Raw genomic sequence first — 22135 nt, 5'->3', positions numbered from 1 at the left:
CCTCTAAGAAGGAAAGTACAAAAATTTAAAGTTGAACAGGGAGAAAAAATGCTTCTCAAATAAATTTCCAAGCACCCCCCCCCCCCCCCTTTCCAACAATATTTATTAAAAGGTCCAACTGCAAGGGCAGCAACTCCAATGAATCCACGTTCCAGTGGCCGGTCGCAGGACCCGGACCGGCCGGCTTGTCCTGGACTGGGCAGCGCCCCCTACATTACTTTAATAGGAAAGGGTTTACGAACACATGTACATATTGCATGTGCTGACTGCTGTACGCTTCCTCACCTCCTTACGAGCAGAAGTTGGTGTTTTTGTCCTGTTGAGACCGGTAAACTCATCAAACAATAATACATGTACTGTGAGTTTTGACGTCATCTTCCTTTCAGTCAAAAAAAACCTATTTATCAAGCTAAATTACTCCCGTGAGACAGCATTTCTGTTCACCGTAAAGCGTCAGTTTTTACACAGATCGCCAACGCGTGCGACCGAGTACGGACTTCAGTCCATACCCCAGACTTTAGGTCCTAAGTAAGGAACTTCAATGACGTAAACAACCATACTAACAACGAAAATGAAGGTGAAAGTATTATCCCGGAATCCAGACGATTACGTTAGAGAAACGAAAAACGATATACACAAAGGTGAGTTCAGATTTTTCGCATTGATATATGCTTCCACAACAACATCATGCATGTGAATTAAATGTGTACAGTATACACGTTGATGATTGGTCGCTGCTGTTTCGTCGTCAACAGCTTTCCCCAACGATTTTCGGAGGTGGGGAAAGGTGGGCTTTCCAGTTTCCCACCTTTCAAAATCGCAAGGGGAAAGTTGGGGGCTACAGAACTACAGAAACTTTAGCAAGGTAACTGAGCGACAGTGACAACACATTCGTGAGGTCTCTGCTACCTCTGTGTATGGAGTGTCTACAGCATGTGTGATTGAGGGATTGTGATGTTTGTCAACTGATGTAGCACACCTCCATGGTCCATTAATGCTATTGTTTGTGGTGGTACTTTAGTGCATGTACAAGCATGGAGGTACCACACTGTGTGCCACCTCTATGGTAAAAGCAACTTGGTAGCTGTGAACGCACAAGCGGTGCTGTGATGTATTGATCATGCACAGGTTCAGGGTCATCATCATTGAATCGCTGCAAGCCAACCCATAGGTTTCTTGGTACTTTTTATGAAACTGATTGGTGTCACTGATGTAGCTCACAAAATAATGAATTAGTCTTTGAATAAATCAACCTGTACCCACCTTATCACTGACTATCTACAACTCGACTCAACTACTGCTAACTATATCGACTGTAACAACATGCATTTTCAAGCATTTTTTCCGAAGCCATCAACAGTTTCCTCTGAAATTGTTCAAATTGTGATCTTTTGACCTCTAACATATACAATATGCTATACACCCCAGAGGGTAAAGAGTTCAAATTTGAGCAGAAACGTCAACAGCTCAAGGAAAAATGCTGAAAATACATGTCATTATTGGCAAGATAGTTAGCAGGAGTTAAGAATGAGTTGTAGATATAGGCGGGTACTGGTTGATTTATTCAAAGACTAAAATATTTCATAATTTTGTGAGGTAGATCAGCGACGATGATCGGTGTGGTAATAAACTACCAAGAAAGCCTATGGGTAAGCTTGAAGTGGTTCTGTAGCAGTGATCCCTGACCCAAGCACAATCAATATGCCAAAGCACTGCTGCGTATTCATAGCTACCAACTATGTTGTTTATGAACACAGTGTTTTTTTCAACAACATTAGGTGGAAGCAAGGCAAAGAGGCAACAGAATTAAAATGTTACTGTGTATAACACAGACAAATTGTTGAAACCTTGTTACAATGATTGTATAAAACCTCTACAGTAAGCACAGAATATTGTTTAGAAGCTTTTGTAGTAACTTGATCAACAAGCATGTGTATAGCATTTACATTCAATCAAATTGTGCAATTTGGTTCTTATATTTCTTGGCTCTCTGGAAGCCAATCACAAGCAGAATTATTAGACGAAGTTGTGACCATGGAGGGAGTTTTTTACCTCCATGTTGTAAGAGAGTGTTAATAGTACATGTACGTTAGTTCTGAACAGGGTAATATTATTGGAGAGTGCATTGGTGCTTCTAAATGTATCAAAGAATTTGCATGCAATTACAAAATACAAAGTCAAACTACACAAATCAAAATAACAGATGAGACCTATTCAGTCACAGGGTATGTGATTCTCTTTATCTAATTTATTATATCTATCTACATCCTATCAGTTCCCAGAAATTATGATCCCTCACTGCATCCATTCGAAGCGGCCAGAGAGTACAGCAGAGCCCTAAATGCAACAAAGCTAGAGAGAGTGTTTGCCAAGCCATTCCTTGGTTCACTGGAAGGCCACAGAGATAGCGTTCACTGTATGTGCAAGCATCCTACAAGTTTGTCTACCTTGTTATCGGGAAGCTGTGATGGTGAGGTAAGTTATGATTTCAAGATGATAAACAGTAAATCGTATATTATGTATTTATTTTTACAACTTGAAGACAGTCATTTGGTTACAAGGGGAGACAAATTCTATATGGCTCACAAAAAATATGCACGGCTTTACAAAAGCTGTTATAGTTTATTGTTACAGGAGGTTGCCATGCCACTTACAGAGATTGCCATGGTTTGATTTTCCAGAGTGGCGACCACCATGGTAGAATGAATTCATTGCATTTCTATGAATGTTATTGAAATGCGTAGTAAAATTATTGTCACTCTTGCTTTAATATGAAATATATCAGCCCGATATATAGAATCTATACAACCATCTACAAAAATATAGTGTGTGTTTCAGAAAAATTCACTGGCTTGCTTGCTGAAAGACAGGAGTACAGTTGTAGTGATTTTTTTTGAAACAACAATGATGTATATTTGCCTGCTTTTTTCAGATAAGAATCTGGGATTTAGGAAGGAGACAGTGCAGCAGAACTATCACAGCACACACAGGGTTTGTTAGAGGGCTCTGTATACGACCTGAAGGAGATAGTTTCTACTCAGTAAGTACATTGATTATTAATGCTAAGGTTTGGAAACATAGGGTAAATGGTAAAGCAACTTTAGTGACTGGTTTCTGTGCCAATAACATGTATACGGCCATTTATATGTTTTTAAGAAATTCCTGTGAAATGACTACTGTAGACAGGTAAAATTGAACCATTCCATGCCCTTAATGACAGCATTTCCGTCATTCTTTCAATATTCTATATCCTAGTTTCAAAATACCAGGTCTCTCAAATATAGAATGTCTTTCCACTTTTTTGATTTGCAAGCCTTACTTTCTTTTATTATATGTCACAAAGATCATTGTTTTCCATGCACAAGTTTTCAGTGTAGAGTAAATCAGCCAGATTCTATGTAAGGAATGTACATGTAATTGGTTGACAGTAAACCTTTAAAGGGAAAGTTACACTTGCTTTATATGCCCACATTTTCAGCACAGAATATTTATTTGTTGTCATATCTGACAGGTTGGTGATGACCACACAATAAAACAATGGAGGATGGAGTCACCTGATCATGGTGTTGAAGAGGAACCAATCAATACAATCCTTGGAAAGGTATGCCAGAATAGAACATTGTTTCTTGTTTGGTCTGTCATATACTGTCTGCCAAGTCAGGCAAAAGTGGTATTGAACGAGAAACCTATTCATATTTTCACCTACTGGGCATTATGTTATAGAGTGTTCATCAGTAAAACAATGTTCACAGTATTTCCGTTGTAAAGGGGCCTTCAAATGTTATGCCTCACTATTTTCACCTACTTGACCCGATGGGGACATTTGAACTTGGCAGTATAAAGGTTACCATTCACTATAACTGTGTTCTTCTTTTCTGAAGAAATGTTTAGCACATCCGTAGAAACTTTTATATGCCATTGCCTTCACAGGCTTTTCCTTTTTTGTACAAGAAACCTGCTCGCAAGATTTCATGATTTGTGTACATCATGAATATATCAAAACTGCACAAATTTTGACTTAAAAAAGCCGGCAAAATAGCAATTTGACTTTTTGCATGCGTGTACATGCATTGTGACAAAACCATGCAATACTACAGAGACACATAGAATTTGAGTGTAAATGTTCTCATGTATTACTTGTTAATAATTTCAAGTAGACATTTTCTCTTCTGATGTTTCTCTTCTTGATACTGTTCCCTTTCATCATGAATCAATTAGAGTTCATCAATGCATTATCAGCGTGCTTCTCTGTAGTAAACATGTCATCCACAAATTTCCAAATCAAGGGAATAATGCTGTAAGAAAATATTCCTCATCTATAATGAATATTTCTCTTTCTAATGAAGAACCATAAACAGTTATGTTTCTCCTATAGTTGTAGTGAATTGTACCTTTCTGCTGTATTGAAATGACAGATTATTTCTACAGGCACATCATCTGCCATGATTGTTCAATTTAGTTGGGCAAATCTCTTCAAGACCATTCAAGAACTTACAAAAAAAACCCTGTGCTGTTCTTTTACAGACTGTATACATCTCAATTGATCATCATTGGAGGGATCCAGTCTTTGCCACATGTGGGCAGCAAGTCGATATCTGGGATGAAAGTAGGACGGATCCGATAAGGTCATTTACATGGGGTACAGATAGCATACACAGTGTCAAGTTCAATCCAGTCGAGGTATGTTTAGCTAAGTAATGACATTTAAGTGTGCATTTGACCACATAAACTTGCCTTTAATTCTTTCTTCAACTTACAAACTTTACCTTTTGTGTTTTCCAATATTTTTGTTCCACTAGACAAATAATTTCTTTCTCTAATTTCCAAATGATGTTCATATACATATATGGTCAACAAGTCTTTATCTTTGTGATGTCCAGTGCTATTGCTGATATTTGAATCTTAGTGCAGACTAGAAATCATTTGTCAAATAGCATTGTATACACTTCTCAATGCTTTGCGTTTGTAAGGCAAATGCTTTGCATTTCAACGTACTTTGCTGGAGGAATAACGATATGTTCTCTCTTCATGGAACATAAATAATGAAAGTGTTGTCAAAAGTTATTGCCATTTCCCTTTATACACACTGTTCAACACGTTCATTTACAGTGAATCAAGAATCATGTATCATATTTCCCCTTGACTGCACTCTGCTGTTGATTTCATGCCTTCCTGTTTCCGCTGTTTAATTTTTGCCCAACCCTTTCACTCACCAATTAAAAATGAATTAAAACTTTTTACGTGGGCAAGTTGGACCCCTATACTGTGAGAAATTGGGATGGTTGGATTAAGAAAATGAGTGAAAGGGTTCCGTGATTTGTGATTGGTCCTTGAGTGTCATGTGATGTCAACATTTATGTAAATCTCTTCCAGACTCACATGCTAGCCAGCTGTGCTAAAGACAGAAACATAGTCCTGTACGACACGAGGGGTTCCGCACCCCTTCGGAAAGTCATCCTTGACATGAACACCAATACCATCTCCTGGAACCCAATGGAAGCCTTCATATTTACTGCTGCAAATGAAGATTATAAGTAAGTACATGTAAATGGCCAGTGTTTCTTCTACGCCAAGTTCATGCGCCACCAAGCACACTAGAAGAACAGTGGACTCGCTTTTCATTATGAAAACACTAAGATTTACCTAGGGGTGCCCGTATTGTGTAAATAAAAAACAGGACCCTAGGATTATGTTGATTTGTACAATTGTTGAGGGTGGGTCATGTATTCTTCAGTCCAGCTTTCCAACAACTCCAGTAAGTACTCTCGGAGTGTAGAAAATTTGACATATTTCCAGTACTGGCATAGGGTAGACTTAGAGCCAGAATTGATTCAGAGACTCCTAAGTCTCATAAGTAAGAGGGTGCATTGTTAATTGCGCTGGAACATATGCGTATGTACATTGTTGTGTTCATGCAGTGTTTCAGTTATAGTGCAGGAGAATTTCATCGCATTTAATGTCAATATTTTTCATTGATTGTATCCTAAAAGAAGGCTTGCCACAGCAAAACATATTACTTGATACTATGTAAAGTATTAAAAATCTTTGCGTTTTAAGACCTAATTAAAAAAAGACAATATTTGACAATTTTACTCTTCCAATCCTACAAACATGAACGTATCTTTCCTATATATCTTTGTACCAGAGAATAATGAAAGCAGAATCCTCAAAATATGATAAGATTTAATCCTGAAAAACTTTGTGTGTTGTGATATTTCGGCAGCTTGCACAAAAACAAATCTCTATTTCTCGCATCAAGCAGCAAACTCTAGAGGGCGCTGTTGACATTTCACAGTTCCTTCTTGAATCAATCATCTACCGTAATCTTAAAGTGTGAGTCCTGCCACATTTTGAGACTTTTTCGTTTGACTTGGGGCATATACTATAGTTCTGGTTGTCAATGAAATTGGTATTAATAAAACAAACATTTACACAAACTGAAGCTTATTTGAGCGGTTTTTAGACGGTTGTATTATGTTATTTCGACGAAAACACGGGAAAATTGCACTTTTCGATTTCCATCATGGCGACATTTCCGGAAATTGCCGAGCTCGCCCCGTTTTGGCGCAAGTAGCTGTGACGTCACTAATAGAATGGGTGACGGTGACTTCATGCATTGACTATGGAGATAGTGATAATTTCATGAGTGAAAGCAGTGCAACTGAGAATATCATCGTCACAGAAGATATGACAAAGCTGTTCAGAATTTACAGGCCTGCAAATTTTAACAGTCGGAACCTTAACCTAAACGAGAACAAGAGCGGAACTCTTGTTGACCGTCGCGTCAGTGACAAGCCCACCGTGACCACAGTCAAACACACCAGTGCACTACCGTACACACAACCGCAAGCTAACAAAATATAAATATAAGTCTGGAGTTGCCATCCCACCTTATTATTACTTCTCAACACAAATTGCCTCGTTCAAAATCTGTATATAAAAATTTGAATTACACCATGACGCTTGTAGATAAATGTAGTAGAGATCAAGTTGAAAATTGTCCACCGTTCATAACACACATCTTTCCTATCGACAGCTGGAAGTGGAACAGGCTGAGGTGTCATGTTAGCATAAACACCAAAGGTAGTATTCTCGCCGCAAAATCTTCAGTTTGGCGTTATCAAACCTCACATGAACATTGGCACTTTTAAAAATATGTGACCGTAAAGACATGTCTAGCCAAATTCTCGGGAAGAGATAAATTAAAATTGACATGATGTAAATATCGGGCACACTGGCACCCGAGGCCGGGCGGCTCAGCCGGCCATTTCTGTGACGGAGTGATCAGCTACGCTTCCGCAGTTTTTTTTCTTGATTAAGTGTCAGCGATATAAAGCACAGTGTTCATTGTTTCATGACTGCAAAATTCTCAAAGAAGCTAAAATGTTTTAGGGGAGACTTAGTCGAGCAGAAGGGAACAGATGACGACAATGCGACTGCTTCGTCAACAGTATAAACTTCTTTGCATGCTACACGGTGTGTCACTGTTACTGGCAGCGCCGTGCTGTATTATACACAACCTATCGTTCAGTCTCGCAAAGAGTCAGTCAATCACTACGTAAACTTTTTTAGGTATATAAAATTAGATATCTCCAAACGTTACTAATTATAGAGTCACACATGCATGAGATCTAGTACTTGTATTCATTTATTTATTTACAATCACTTTCGTAAAGCATCTGAATCGGCGATCAGTCTTTGGGGATGTAAACACGGCCATACTTCTCCGCGGCCCCCGCATCCTTGACATGTTTTGGGCAACCTGTCGCAGTCTTGCTGCTGTTCTCGCTCTTGTCCACAGTTGATGATGATACACGCGAAGCTTTCTGGTGACAATGGTCGTACTGGTACGGCATTGCGATTACATAATCGATGTAGTAACTCCAGGAATTAAAGTCTATCTTACCGTACATCTGGCTTCCGAACCGTGTTTATTCTAAGTCACGGCACTCGAAAATGTGCACCGCAGAAAACGCTTGTCTGAATGCCTCTTTTCCGACCCTTTCTTGTAATTTTGTCAAATGCGGCTAATACATCATCCTAAAATGCAATAAACTGACAATGGCTGCAGTTACTTCAGCCACCAAAGGCGTAACTTCTCACCATGTTGAAGCCACAGCGGTAAGCATTCGCTATGGCCGAGGTGAACACACTCACTGTACATTCTATTAGTTACGTCATTTCCAGTGGCAATGCCCGCGAATTCCGAAACGACCCGAATGGCAGCTAACTTCAAAGTCGCACAACATTTTGCATTTTAATAATATTTAACCGCGTCGTTTCATTTGGGTGATGCATTTATTTGATAAAGTAGGGTGGCAAAATCATATAGCATGGCTCATTTTAAGCAAAATTAACTTTGAATTTATGCGGGACATACACTTTAAAAGTAGGGAATTCATTTCTCTGTTTCTCATCTGCCTTTCCCAAAGTTTATACACATTTGACATGAGAAGACTAGATATGCCTGTCAACATCCATATGGATCATGTCTCTGCTGTCTTGGACGTGGATTATTCACCAACCGGAAGGGAATTTGTCAGCGGCAGCTTTGATAAGTCCATTAGAATATTTCCCCGTGACAAGGGACACAGCAGGTAAGAGAACAGATATGGTGATACACACAGAGATAGAAAGAGTTTTACTGATGGGTAACTTAAGGTAATGCACACATTGATTTCTGTAATGAAACCATTATTTTTAATAATCAAGAAAAGAATCGGGGTCACCTTGCAAAATTTGGTGCTAGAGAAACAAATTGCCCAAAATTTACCGACACTTGAAATTCAAAATGGCCGCAATCCTTGTGTTTTCGATTTTCACAAATATATGCTTGTGAAAACTTCATTCACTCCATAAGTTTCGAAATAAGCCCAACAAGTGGTGTACCAAATGGTGCTGTAGAAGTTTAGGAGTCTGAATATGTGTTCCTGAGATGAATGCTATGCCCTAACTTTTGAAATTTGTGGAGGGAGGGAGATATTGTCTCTGAAGTGCACGAGTTGATTGTAAAAAGAAAGTAATTAAACGTACCACAAACATTGTATTTCATCCGCAGGGAAGTGTACCACACCAAACGGATGCAACAGGTGTCTTGTGTGAAGTGGTCCATGGATAACAAATACATTCTATCCGGATCCGAGGAAACCAACATCCGTGTGTGGAAAGCCAAAGCCTGGGAGAAACTGGGTGCTGTGAGTAGTGGCAACAATTTTAGACCTTTCTTTTCGTGGCAAAAATTTCTCCTTTGAGAAAAACAAGACGCCTGGTTTTCATTACCCCACAGGAAGCATATATGTACATGTATATAGTGCACAATCTGCGATATATGAATATTCTCTATTGATAATGATTCCTTATATCTGGATAGGCAAAGTGAAACAATATTCATCAACACACTTTGTATACGTGAATACTTATCTGCCGTGCTTTTAGCATTTTTGTCAAAAACATGGCTTTGTTCACTGACAAAATCATGGGCAATTTAGATTCCCAGCTCTAAGGTAGATCAGAGCAATGTCTATATTGATATTTGAAATAGAGTGACAGTAACTTGCATTTCTTTTTGTTGCAAGTCGGTGTTTCATTCAAATGAAAATCTTCTAGTTTTAAACCCTTCTTAGATGCAGATAATATTTGGTAATAATCTTCTCACCTGTCAGATTTAATGAATTAATGTTTATTAGTGTAAATGTACAAACAGGTGTTTTTATATTGAACGACAAGTTTGTTCAAAGTGTTGTTCTCAGATTGTATAAACCTATAACCATTCCATGTTTTCTCCGCAGATGAGAGCCAGAGAGCATGCCGCCCTTGAATACAGTGAAAAACTCAAAGACAAGTTCAAGCACTTCCCACAGGTGAAGAGAATATCCCGTCACAGGCATGTTCCGAGAGCCATCTATCAAGAAGCCAAGACTATCAGAATACAGAAGGAATCAAAGAGGAAAAGGTAAGTTGGTTCCGTATTGTCTCGTTTATAATGTACATCTTGGTCATTATACTTGATGCACCTGATGCCTTTAATACAGGTTAGGTACCATGTGTTTACTTCAGTCTCAAAATTTTTAATTCCCCCTCCAAGTAAGCTGTGCTTGTTAAAGGGACAACATAGGTACATGAAGAAGTGCTCTGCATCAGCATTCAGCTGAGTCACTTCGGGGTTTTTTTTGAAAGGAAATCAAGACAGAATAGGTTGGCCATCATCTCACTGTTACCGTCTTTGTAACATATTGCATAGATTTGTTATGGAAAGGCCAATATTTATATGCCTAGTATAGGAGTCAAAGTGTGTCTTGTGATGGCACTTATAGAATTCAAATGTCAACATCCAGTTCTGCGAATGAAAAAAAAAATAGTTTACTTCTGCTTTGTTTCTAAGTGTTGAAAACAACTGTGGAAAACACTTTATTCACGGGCAGTGCAGTCTGCTCAACCACTGAGATTGATCATTTAGATATTCACTCAGGAAAAAAATGCTTTCCTTTCAAAGACAATTACCTTGACACACTCAAGACTTTTTTATGTGTTCTCAGCTAAGATATCCACACAAATTTTCATTTCTTTAATTTTTTGTAATCTGAAAACTCAACAAACCAAAATGTAATGAATACATACATCTTTTCAGGAAGTATAAATGCAGTATTGTAAATTTTTTTCAAGACAAACTGTTTATTAAAGAGATGCACATCAAATTCTTGTTCTTCAATACAAAGGAGATGGATGGGGAGCGTAAGATATCTGATTAGATATCAGGTAAGATATCTGATTAGATATCAGATTATCTGAAATGTGATTGGAGTTGTGCCCAGTACTGTATAAAGAATTGAATACCAGTTGTAATTCCTGTATTATTTTGGTTTGTTTACAGGGTGTCTAACTTACGGAAACACAGCAAACCCGGTGCAGTGCCTCGTGTTCCAGAGAGAAAGAAGCATGTTGTTGCAGAAGTACAGTAGAAATTGGAACCTCATGACACTGGAGGGTATGACATCTGTTTTGAGATCAATGGACTCTGATTGGCAGTCGTGAAATCCACCAACACCAATCAGGAAAGGTTTAACAGTTGTTTTGTCAGCCAGTACCAATCAGCAGTGTGGTTACAGTCATGTGCGGAGACACCACCAATCAGAAAGAGTCTTATAACAGTGAGCTCCATCAGTGACAGTAAAAGCCACAGGTTCAAGTTGATAGCTGTTCAAACAAATATCAATATGACTGACACCAGTGTAACATAAATTGTTTGCTTCTTAAACATATTTAATAAACGGTAAATGCTCAAACCTAAACCATCATTTCTTGTCATTTATTACATTTTTGAGTTATGAAGGATGGCCCTTTAACATCAGAAAGTCCTTGTTTTTGATGCAGTAATTTGTCATTGAAGCTGCCCTCAATCCATTCCAATGGAAGATTTCTTTGTTTTTAACAATCCAAACAAACACTCTATGTTTGGCTGATAACGTAACTAAATCCAAAACTGTAAGACAGAGTATGAGTTAGATTATTCTCCGTCCAGCAGCATTTTCAAGATGTCAAGGTTTCAGTGAAGAAATCATAAGACTAATCTAGTCCTACGTAATATTTGTACAAGCCTATTTTTTTGCAACACTACAACAGCTATTGAGCTGCTGTACACGTGTTCACAAGGCACCTTTAATAATTTCTCCCTTCCATATAACCTCTTCCATTTATCAGGCTGGCAGATGAAAAGTTTGTCAAGAAACATGACTTTCCTACTGAAAAATAATCTTGCCAATTTTTTCCCCATTGGGTCAAAGCAAACTTTCCTCTGACAACTGTAATTCCATTGAAGCAGTGTATCCTTTAATACAGAGTTTTCTTTGATCAATCACGTTCAAATACAATCAGTAAGACCAACATGATCAGCAGAAGTTAAAATACGGTCACTGTACAATGTATTGAGGCTGGTGAGTACAACCAACCTATAGCCTAGTCCAATTCAAGATGCAAGGAAGGTTCTAAACGGATGTAACTTTTCAATCGTGCCGGTAGCCGCAGTCCATCCAGCGAGCTGTGGATTTTCTTCCCGAGTGAATTCCTCACCGTACAGCGGCTTAAATGTCGCAGACTTCTTGGACCGTTTCTGAGGGCGCCCAACGACTGGTAAAAATTTTGGTATTGGTACGGAGCCCCGAAGGGTAGGCCAACATCGCTTTCTCGAAGATCGACGTAAGCGGCGCTGTTTAAAAGTGCACATAATACTTCAGCCAGGTAAAGGACGGATGTCTGGGTCGTCTCAAGCGTCATTCTGTTGAATTTTGCTCCATGATTCATCATGTTTATGAAACATTTTGCGACCGTGGTGGAGTAGTCAGTATTGAAAGGGCTATTCGCATCGATAACGTTGTTGTAGAGGTGAAAATTACAAATATTTTTCACTGCCAAATCGAGAGCTGTGTCCCCATCATTTGTCAAAGCATTGACGTCGTCAATTTTGTCTGCAAGATAGTTGATGTGATCGACTACACCACCGGCGCAAGCGCTGTGGAGTGCTGTCCTACCGTAACTGTTTGTGATGTTTGGATTTGCGCCGCTTTCATAGAGTATTTTAACTCTATCGTAAGAGGGATCCTTTCCAAAGTTGGCAGCGTAACATATTGCAGTCATTCCGCCGGGTCCCCGTTTATCAACCTCTGCTCCCAGTTTAATCAACGGCTCGATGTATCGACTTTTGTCGTAGACCACGGCAAAATGCAACGCCGTCATTTTTCTGTTGTCGATTCCATTCACGTCTGCCCCTTGCCGAGCAAGTAACTGTATTATTTCGGTGTCCATGTTGGCGTCCATCGCTCGATGTAGCAGCGGCCACCTGATCAGGACGGGGACTTCAGCACGAGCGCCACCAGTCAACAGTACTCTGAGACACTTCTCCAGATCTTGTCGCTTGGACGAATCATGGAGATAGAACGGGGCTTCGGTTGACAGATCAATGGTTGTGAATTCTAGAGCAAGGAGAACAAAACATAGGGGAGGGTATTTATTCCCATCTGAACTTTCTACGCTATCGTTTAACCAGAGTCTGTGTTTCAGAAAAAACTCAACACAGCGCCAGCTTCCATGAAACGCAGCTAAATGCATCGGAGTAATTGTGCGGAAGGATATCTTATTGTTCACCCTTTGCCAAGCCTGTTTGTATGTTCCACTTTCGTAGCTTTTCAGATCTGCTGTTTGTATTTTCAAATCTTGGAAACTGTGCGCTGAGGATAGTAAAGAATCTAAACAACAAGCATCATCATTGATGCAAGCCATTGCTATCTGTCTCTCGGTCTCCATGGTGACAGTTTATATCGTGTCCTTAAAAACCGAATGCCAAAGATATAATCCTGATAGCGTCATGAAGTTACGTTGGTATGGTCCGTTCGGACGTACAACAGACAAAATTCAATGGAGCCAGGCTTTAGATAGGACTCAGTCCCGTAGACAGGATCTGCAGAAAGGAACAGAGCGAGACAATGATAAGCCGGAACTTATGTCTTCAAAATTTACATCGTTTGGGTCTGTAAGTTAAAGTGATGTCAACATTGGAAGAAGAAAAACTGTAAAGAGTTTTGAAAACAAAGTCAGAACTGCTGCAAAAAAATAAACCCGAATGTGTTCGACAAAAATGTTAGCAGTCTGAATTGTTTGCTAAGGTACCGTTCAGTTTTTACGGCCGGGGGGGGGCCGGCAAAATCCAGGGGGTCATCAAAATTTTGGAATCCGCAAAGGGGGGGTCATCGCTTTTCACTGGTAGGAAAGGGGGGGTCACCACATTTTCAAAAACATAATACCAACAATAAAGTTCACTTTATGCCATTGCCATGATCGACCTCTTTACCGGCGGGCCGCCTTCGGCGGCCCACTACAATAAATATACATTATGTATTACCCATGACCCTCTTAACGGGCAGACGCCTTGGCGGCCTACTCCAATAAGGTTTACTTCATGCAATGGCCATGATCGACCCTCTTTACGGCGGGCCGCCTGCGGCGGCCCACTCCAATAAATTGACTTTATGTAATACCCCACGGCAATCTTAATGGCCGTGCGCCTTCAGCGGCCCTGTCCAGTAAAGTCTACTTTATGCAATAGATCGACCCTCTTTACTGGCGGGCCACCTTTTGTGGCCCACTAGAATAAAGTTGACTTTACGTAATGGCCCATGACCCTCTTAACCGGAGGGCTGCCTTTGGCGAACCACTCCAATAAAGTTCACTTTATACAATGTCCATGGACATGAGTTGTCTATGGAAATGAAGTTAAAAATTGCCTTACAGTCGTCCTAATTAACAGACGTTTCAATGGATGTGGCTGAGAAGTTTGTGCACTGGCATCTCTGCTACACGAATAAAGTGCGCGGCGTACCGGAGTTCAAATCCAAACCATGCGGGTAAATTTGACATATGGGTTTTAGTTATTTTTAAGCGGGGGGGGTCATCAATTTTTTTAGTCTGACAAAGGGGGGGTCATCTTTTTTTCACGAAAAATGCAGGGGGGGTCTATATTTTTTTGAACACCGGCGACAAGATTTTGCCGGCCCCCCAGCCGTAAAAACTGAACGCTCCCTAACGGTGAACAAACACACGCATCTTTTTGATAATGCGACCTTAATTCCTAGGCCTTGGAAAGCGAGAGGATCAGGGAAAATTGGAAAATTACAGTCTGTATGATAAATCTATCTCTCTCTCTCTCTCTCTCTCTCTCTCTCTCGTAAAATAGAAGACAGCTCTGCTATATTTAGTTGAACACATTCTCATCAAGGAAGGGTACGATTTTACTACGCCTGTTTAACACCCCTCCCCCCCTCCGGAACATGCCTTGTTTTTTACAGTATAGTATCTGCATGCTACATAAGCTAACATCTTTGGATCGGTCACTTTATTGGTAGTGTGTATTCTCGAAGTCTTTGTCACTTTATATCCGTGCCTTGTTCCAATGGAGGCATGACTCCTGTACTTGCTATATCGTTTCTTACAGAAACAAGGCATGCAACATGATAGACTATCCATATACACAGGCACTAGTCCACATGGTCAACTTTCACATATATATCTTTTCTCTTTCAAAATGGAAATACTGCTATATTACTGCCGATTTTTTCATCCATCCCAGCCGTCAAAATTTGTTTGAAAATCTCACTCGGATTTAAGTGTTTATAATCTTCACAAAGATGATTCCTGATTTGAATTTTAATCATTTTTCTGTGTGAGACGCATCCACACGCATGCGCAGTTTAAGTAATGAAATGTCGGAGCCGTCGACCGGAGGGGGGAGGGGTCGGAGGAATTTCATCGGAAACTCTGAAATTTCGAGTAACCCCCCTGCCAACCCTGATGAATTTGAGTAAACCCCCCTCTCTAACACAGAAATTTTGACTGACCCCCCTTAGAAAAGTTAAATATCAAGATATGTATTTGTAAAATTTACAAAAATACAGCAATTATGTACAGACCTTTCATATCCTGGTGTACCCTGCTAGATTATCATCGGTTATCTCATGACGGTTGAAAAAGGTAAAACCAACAAAATGAAATTCAAAGTCACAATAAAATGTAGATATTAACCAGTATCCAACCATGTAGTATTGTTTAATGTGGATAGGTATCATGACAGGGTTTTCACTAAGATCTCTGACAAGGCAGCATTTGAAAGTACAGAGGGGAGAACACGCGGGAGGCTGAGGGGAAAAGTGTCAGAGGAGGTTGTACCCTCTCTTTTGTGAAAAAGTTGAAAAATTGATGTGAGCAATGATGCAGTCGGGTGCAATATGAGAGGTGTTTTCAATTTTACTAAGTAAAATTGTTAGAACACATACCCCAAGGGGGAAAGCGCGAGGGGGGGGGATGTCCCCCTCTCGCATCGAAAAGTTTGAGACATTGATGAGTGAAATTGTGTAATCTGACGGGTGTCACTTCATTTTGCACCAAAAATTGAATAACCCCCTTCTTTCTCTCCACATTTTGAGCAACCCCCTTGTAGTTTTCAATTTTTTGAGTGACGTAACGTAATGTAACCCTCATCACAAGCTCGTGTGTATGAAGTCGTGATAACTTTAAATAAAGTCCAAAGCACACATCTACTTATCAAAAACAGTCAACTTTATTGCAGGAAGACCACGAGCCAAGTCGTTTCTTGAAAACACCAGTTGTAACTATTGCGCAAACATAGAGCCAACAAAGGTACACAGCAAGCGGCTTCGTCACAACTATTGCCACTTATAGGCTTCACAAGCTGTAAATTTTGATTTCTCATGATTTTATTTTTTACACACGGTTTCTTCTTCGACTCAAAGAGTCATGTCGAAATGCACAGCGCTAAACTTGTCACGCAACCTGTGCCTAATGTCTTAGTTTAGTGTAGACAACTCCATTGTAGTCAGGACTAGCATCTACTGTTGTCAACGATACCTTTGCGTATTGTACACCGTATATCGCGTTGGCAAGGTTACCGTATGTACTGCCTATTTGAGCATGCTTTAGATAGCAGCTAAACAAAAATTGATGCTCTGGAAAATAACAATTGAAATTATATTCAAAGGTTACAGATATTGCCCCTCTCATTTAATAACCAGATCTAATAAAAGATATGATTTCAGTAACTCTGGCAACGGCAGAAGACTGATGTTGCGGTGGCAATGTTTTCCCAGGCATCTTCGGATGACACACCGACAGAGATGACGTAAGGTCCTTGGGCCGTCGCCCAGAGACAACAGTTGCTCAAACAGTATCATTTGCATGTGCGTCCAATCTTCGGACCACTGCTCTGCTTCCATGGTGATGATGCTGTAGAGGTCGATGAACTCTTGAGAGTTGATGAGCATGCGCAGCGTGGATGAAAACTTCACGATATTCCTGTGCCGCAGTATTGGCAAAACGAGATCCGCGTCCAGGGTTGTCATGGTAGCACCATGATTTAGGAGGGTCTGCACGCACTGCGTCACTCTACTGGGTCTTTTCTCGTATTCGCCCTTGGACATAACGTTCGGAAGTTTTCTGACGAACAAGTCCAGCGCCGTGTTTCCATGGCAATTGCAGAGGTTGATATGTCGAGTTTTGTCGGCAAGGAAGTGGACGATTCCAACGTGTCCCTGTTTGGAGGACAAATGCAATGCCGTGTCGTTTGTTTTTGTGACGGTGTTTGGGTTAGCTCCGTGGATGTACAGTAACTGAACCACGCCTAAAAGTCCATAATCAGCGGCGATGACGATCGCCGTCCTGCCAAGATTGTCTTTGATATTGAGCTTTGGTCTGAATTTTAACAGAGTCGAAACATAGAGCAGCTCCGATTCGGCGTCCCTCTCTGCCATCACGGCTAAGTGAAGTGGCGTCAATTGCCGACCGTTTTTCCGGTTTATTTCTGCCCCGTTTCGCAAGAAGACCTCCAAAATTCTCGGGTCTAGTTTGAACTCCATGGCAAGATGAAGCAGCGACCCATAATATCGTTCGTTTCCTAGCGACGGGTCGGCACCTGCATCCAGTAGCAACTCCAGGCACGTCGCGTAGTCTTCGGTCCTCTCTCGCTCGGCGCGAGAACTCCGCAGCGCTAGGTAGAGCGGCTGGTACATGTACCGGTTAGTTTTAGCGACGTCAAAGTTTACAACCGCCCTGTTGTTCAAGAGAACCTCCACAGACTTATAGCTTCCACAAACCGCCGCGAGCTGGAGCGGCGTCAGGAACTCAAACCCTCCGAAGTTAGCCCTGTAAGGCAGTCCTAACACATCACAGTGCAGAAGTACGTTGGACACCATTTTGTCTTCGCCGAGGAGTCGCTTCAGTGTCCGCACATCGTCGTCGGAGCATGCTCTGATAATCTCGGCTTGTACTGGAATGGGCAATGGGTCGCGACATCTCATTATGATGGCCAACTTCCGGGAAGAAGATAAGAAAAATGCTGTCTGAGTGATAAAGTGAAATGTACTCTGTATAATGGTATGGCAACGAGTCTCGAACTGTTGCTGTTGAATGACATATATCTTTCTTATATATATATATATATATATATATATATATATATATATATATATATATATATATATATATATATATATATATATCACAATACCAATGTTCCTTCATTATTCTAACCGATGGATAAAAAGGCCAATGGCAAGACGTTAACTGAGACCAATTCGGTGCGAAAAAAACGTGAAATTAAAGTATATCGCTCTAAGGGAAGGAAAACATGTCAAACCAATTGATGTATAATGACCTAATACTAGTTCATGGTTGAGATAATTTAAAGGGGAATAATTTGGGCGAGACACATCCTTCCCTTTTGTAGACTAAGCTAGTTAAATGCAGGATATGTGTAAACTGTTATCACTCTTGTGGCCGGAAGACTTTTTCATGATTGTCTTGTGTGCTCCAAACAAGAGAGCCACACAAATGAGATATACAAAATCTTGTGGGGGGGGGTGGATTCGATTTCGAGATGTTACAATGGTCACTTGATAAAGCAAATCGTATGGGGAATCAAGATAAAAAATAATCTTGCTCTTCGTTTCATTTGAATATCATGGAAATCTAGAATTTAATATTTCGCTTAAGGTAGTTCGCGCCTAGAATTGAAAGACAATCTTTTTGCTTAAAATTTTGTCAAGGCACCTTTCAGCTATTCTCTCAACAAATCAAGAATGAAGGTCAGGGGTATGTCATCGTGCAACTTTTAGTACCAGAGAAACAAATTAAAGTATTTACTGATATTTGAAATTCAAAACCGTCGAATCCTGTGTTAACTCTATGGGAAAAATTTAAATTTTCGAGTTTTTTGTATTTCAAAGCTAATCTGATGAAATTTGTACAAAGAGCATGAAAAGGGCCCCACAAGTGGTACTAGTAGACCAAGATGTATTGTAAAAGTTTGAGAGTCTGAATAGCTGCCCCCGGGGCTTATTCTACTTTAAAGCATTTTATCAACGTCATCCTTTGACACGCACAGACGAGAAAGCAATTTAAAAGTGATAACGGCGAGCAAAGCATTCGAAGCGGATAAGTCAAACGAGACAAATTGAATGAATGCAGTTAGTGGGTATCTCGAACTGGTATTTTCGATAACATTACAAACAGTTACAGCTGCTGTAAGAACCCTGGAAGTACCAAGACAAAACACGTCACTGATGACGTATTACGTTTACCAGTGTGTAGTCAGTATGACAACTTCAAACAGTTATCTCTATACGTGAGAAATACTTACAAAGATATAGAAGAATCTACACCTATTTATGATATTTACGACCCCATCATGTGCTCACACATCCACGTTTAATGTTCAGTGAAGTGTCTAATGTAGACAGCCTGGTTTGATCAATGCGAAATGAATTATTTGTCTACCAACGTGATTATTGGAAGTAGAGTTAGTAGAAACAACAGCAGCTGACTCTAACTCTGTCAAATACTAAGCGGCATCAAATAAATTTGAGTGATAAAGCAAGTCAGGCTTCACTTTCATCCGGTATCACAGCCAAAGCCGAAAAGAAATGAAGCTTTAGGCTTTCGTTAAACGACTTCTGAGTGTTGAGGTCATTCCAGAATAGGTCTGCTTGATAAATAATGTATTAAGGAAACATGGAATGCTCTATGTTCTTCGCAGGCGTCTTGTTTATGAAACAGATCCCTTCAAGCCGATAGAAAGAACTTCCATCAAAAATAACCAGGCGTTTCGATATGACTCGAATATTGCTGAAAGCGTCATATGCTTAACTTGTCAATGAAATACTTTCCCAGAGGTATAGAGGGCAAAGTGATGTTGATGTAGATGACTACGGGGCAACACTCGAGTGTTAATATTCAAACAAAACAATGTATAGTTTACGTTTATGAGTAGAACATTATCTAGTATAGGTCATATAGAGGGCGTGAATGAGGAGACCTTAGACATCACCCATCTGGAAGTCACTACATCACAATGAAGGTCTACTACTGCGTGACCTTGACTTCTCTGGTCGCTCAAATTTCTTACCGAACAAATCTCATCGTTTGTTTATATATTTCCACAACTTCGAAAGTCATAATTGTGAATCGTCTGCTTATGTGATCTTAGAGCTTGAACGTATGGATATTTTCGAGTAGACAGACTACATAGCCATATCTGTTCTCGACATACAAACACATTGCTCGAAATCCAATACGTAAATGTGTTGGCGCGACACCAACCCAAGAAAATACCCGGCGACTCAAAGATCTGTCTCGGAATGCGAATATCAGGAGACGGCGCATTATGTGATTTGTACTACCATAGTCTGTCTTAACCATGACAAAATGAATGTACAAGTTCCAGGAATGCTCAAGCCAATTGTTTTTGAGAGAAAACTTACCAAAAATGGCGACAAAACGCTCGCCCTAGCAGAGCTGTGAGGTCAGAATCCCTGTTCTGTGTGTGTAGGAGTTAACATCCAAACTATGCATTCTGGTATGCCGTGATACGCAGCCAGTTTCCGTCACACGACAGTGACCAGTGAGATAGCCACCAGTAGCAAACAAGGACACGTCCTCCAAAGACCCAGAGAGAAGAACATTATCCCTTTCGCCTTGGTTTTCGATTTTCCCATCAATAATATCAACCCCATTAAATACAAACACATGTACGATAGCTAAGTGACATATCTCTTCAGGACTGGTTCATTTCAAGAGCATGTAGGCTTAACGCCAATATTAAGCCCGAGTCAAGTGTCGACAGAAGTCAAGTTTCGTCCTTTATGGTTGCTATGAATATACAGGGCTACTTAAAACAACCTACCAGCCATAGCACAGAACGTTAAGCTGAGTTTTAATTAAACAACGGGAACTATCAACACAATATCACTCATAAAGGATACGGCACGGCAGAGAAGACATACATTTCAAATAAACTATAACTTTATATAAGATCCTAACCCGATTTCGTGTCGCTCTATTGTTGTAAATATTTCCATGAGCATTTATCAATATCGTGGGCTGTCGAAATTGTGTATGATAGCTGCGCATGATGAATCTTCCGTCTTTTGTCTCCCATCTATAATTTAAGGTAGTATGCGCTTCGAAAGTGAAAGACTTATACTTTTGCTCAAACTCTCCTCAAGGAAAGTTTCAACCAATGTCTTACCAAATCAACAATAAAAATAAGGAGTCACCGTGCAAATTACTAAAGATTTGCCGATATTTAAAATTCAAAATGGCCGCATCCCTGTGTTAACTCTATGGAGAAAAAATGAAATTTTCGATTTTCGAAAAATTAAGCCTGTGAAAAGTTTTCTTACACCAAGAGCTTTAAAATGAACCCCAACAACTGGTAGATCAGACAAGAATTGAAAACGTTTGAGAGTCCGAATATCTAGGCGCGTTCTACCTTAAAGAGTTGTACACGACTGTACTGACGTCGTGGATGTAACGGACCCGACTTCCTGAGCTCGAAGTGTGCGGTATGGTTTCGATTCCATGCCAATAATGCATAGTGTACTTTTGCCCTGGCTCGAAGATTATTAATTTGACCCGATACTGCTTCGAGGCACGACTTCAACGTTTATTTTACTTTATTCCACGGATCACCCAACATGCAGGAGGGATCACAATTACAGGACGACCAACGGAAGAAGCAATTAGGCTGAAATACAGTGTCTTTCCAAAGGTCACGACTCCATGGTCACGCTAGGGTCATGAACTCATCATTCCCCGACACCATCTGGGCTCAAACTTATGATTTCCAAAGAGTGGGCCATGTACCCCAACGACTGCGCAATAATGACTCCCAAACTCGGTTTTGGTCAATTTCGCGTTTTCAGTCAGATCAGTAATCAAAAGATGCTGCGATATGAGTCTTTAATATCATGATCGTGCTTTCGAATCCAATGGAGAAAATCTCACAGCCTGTACCACGTTTACTAAATTATGTATGTAAATACCAGCAACCTATAGAATAATGGCATGTCCCTGCTGACACCGACTTGTCTCGTAATGTGTTTGATTGACCTCGTCAGAACCAATTACTGCATTCGCAATAACTCTATGATGGCAAGCATGCTGGTGTTACACACGCGTCGCGTCGGGAGGGACTGCATGCCACCCTCATAAGATGTATGCATACCTATGAGACAAGCATCGCGTTACAACTTACGTTTATACTTTACGTCATTTCGAAGAAAATTATCACTCATAATAC

General features: G+C 40.2%; 2 protein-coding genes across 4 annotated transcripts; one reads left to right on the top strand and one right to left on the bottom strand.

Moving 5' to 3' along the window:
- Window positions 1–242: 242 nt before the first annotated feature.
- Window positions 243–11288, top strand: LOC139115711 (DDB1- and CUL4-associated factor 13-like). 2 transcript variants are annotated; one of them, XM_070678030.1, is made up of 11 exons: window positions 253–358; window positions 469–641; window positions 2276–2475; window positions 2933–3040; window positions 3512–3601; window positions 4525–4680; window positions 5374–5534; window positions 8433–8597; window positions 9059–9194; window positions 9789–9952; window positions 10871–11288. In XM_070678030.1, the coding sequence occupies exons 2-11, from the start codon at window positions 572–574 to the stop codon at window positions 10956–10958; spliced, it is 1338 nt and encodes a 445-aa protein (XP_070534131.1). In that variant the 5' UTR covers window positions 253–358; window positions 469–571; the 3' UTR covers window positions 10959–11288. The 2 variants fall into 2 exon arrangements, with proteins under 2 accessions (XP_070534130.1, XP_070534131.1); XM_070678029.1 differs by having other exon boundaries at window positions 243–641.
- On the bottom strand, window positions 11245–20553 carry LOC139115709 (ankyrin repeat and SOCS box protein 8-like). 2 transcript variants are annotated; one of them, XM_070678027.1, is made up of 2 exons: window positions 20316–20553; window positions 11245–13450 (listed from the first exon to the last, which is right to left on the bottom strand). In XM_070678027.1, the coding sequence occupies exon 2, from the start codon at window positions 13294–13296 to the stop codon at window positions 11953–11955; it is 1344 nt and encodes a 447-aa protein (XP_070534128.1). In that variant the 5' UTR covers window positions 13297–13450; window positions 20316–20553; the 3' UTR covers window positions 11245–11952. The 2 variants fall into 2 exon arrangements, with proteins under 2 accessions (XP_070534128.1, XP_070534129.1); XM_070678028.1 differs by lacking the exon at window positions 11245–13450 and adding an exon at window positions 16086–17867 and having other exon boundaries at window positions 20316–20449.
- Window positions 20554–22135: the final 1582 nt, after the last annotated feature.

This window comes from Ptychodera flava, chromosome 17 (genome assembly GCF_041260155.1).
Source record: "Ptychodera flava strain L36383 chromosome 17, AS_Pfla_20210202, whole genome shotgun sequence".
Classification (NCBI taxonomy): domain Eukaryota; kingdom Metazoa; phylum Hemichordata; class Enteropneusta; family Ptychoderidae; genus Ptychodera; species Ptychodera flava.
This window is presented reverse-complemented; position numbering and strand designations above follow the sequence as displayed.

Excerpts from the sequence above, each read along its gene's own strand:
- LOC139115711 (XM_070678029.1), top strand. The coding sequence starts at position 572 with ATGAAGGTGAAAGTATTATCCCGGAATCCAGACGATTACGTTAGAGAA. Across the intron at positions 5,535-8,432 it reads GCTGCAAATGAAGATTATAA|TTTATACACATTTGACATGA; the intron begins GTAAGTACATGT and ends CCTTTCCCAAAG. Across the intron at positions 9,195-9,788 it reads CCTGGGAGAAACTGGGTGCT|ATGAGAGCCAGAGAGCATGC; the intron begins GTGAGTAGTGGC and ends TTTTCTCCGCAG.
- LOC139115709 (XM_070678027.1), bottom strand. The coding sequence starts at position 13,296 with ATGGAGACCGAGAGACAGATAGCAATGGCTTGCATCAATGATGATGCT.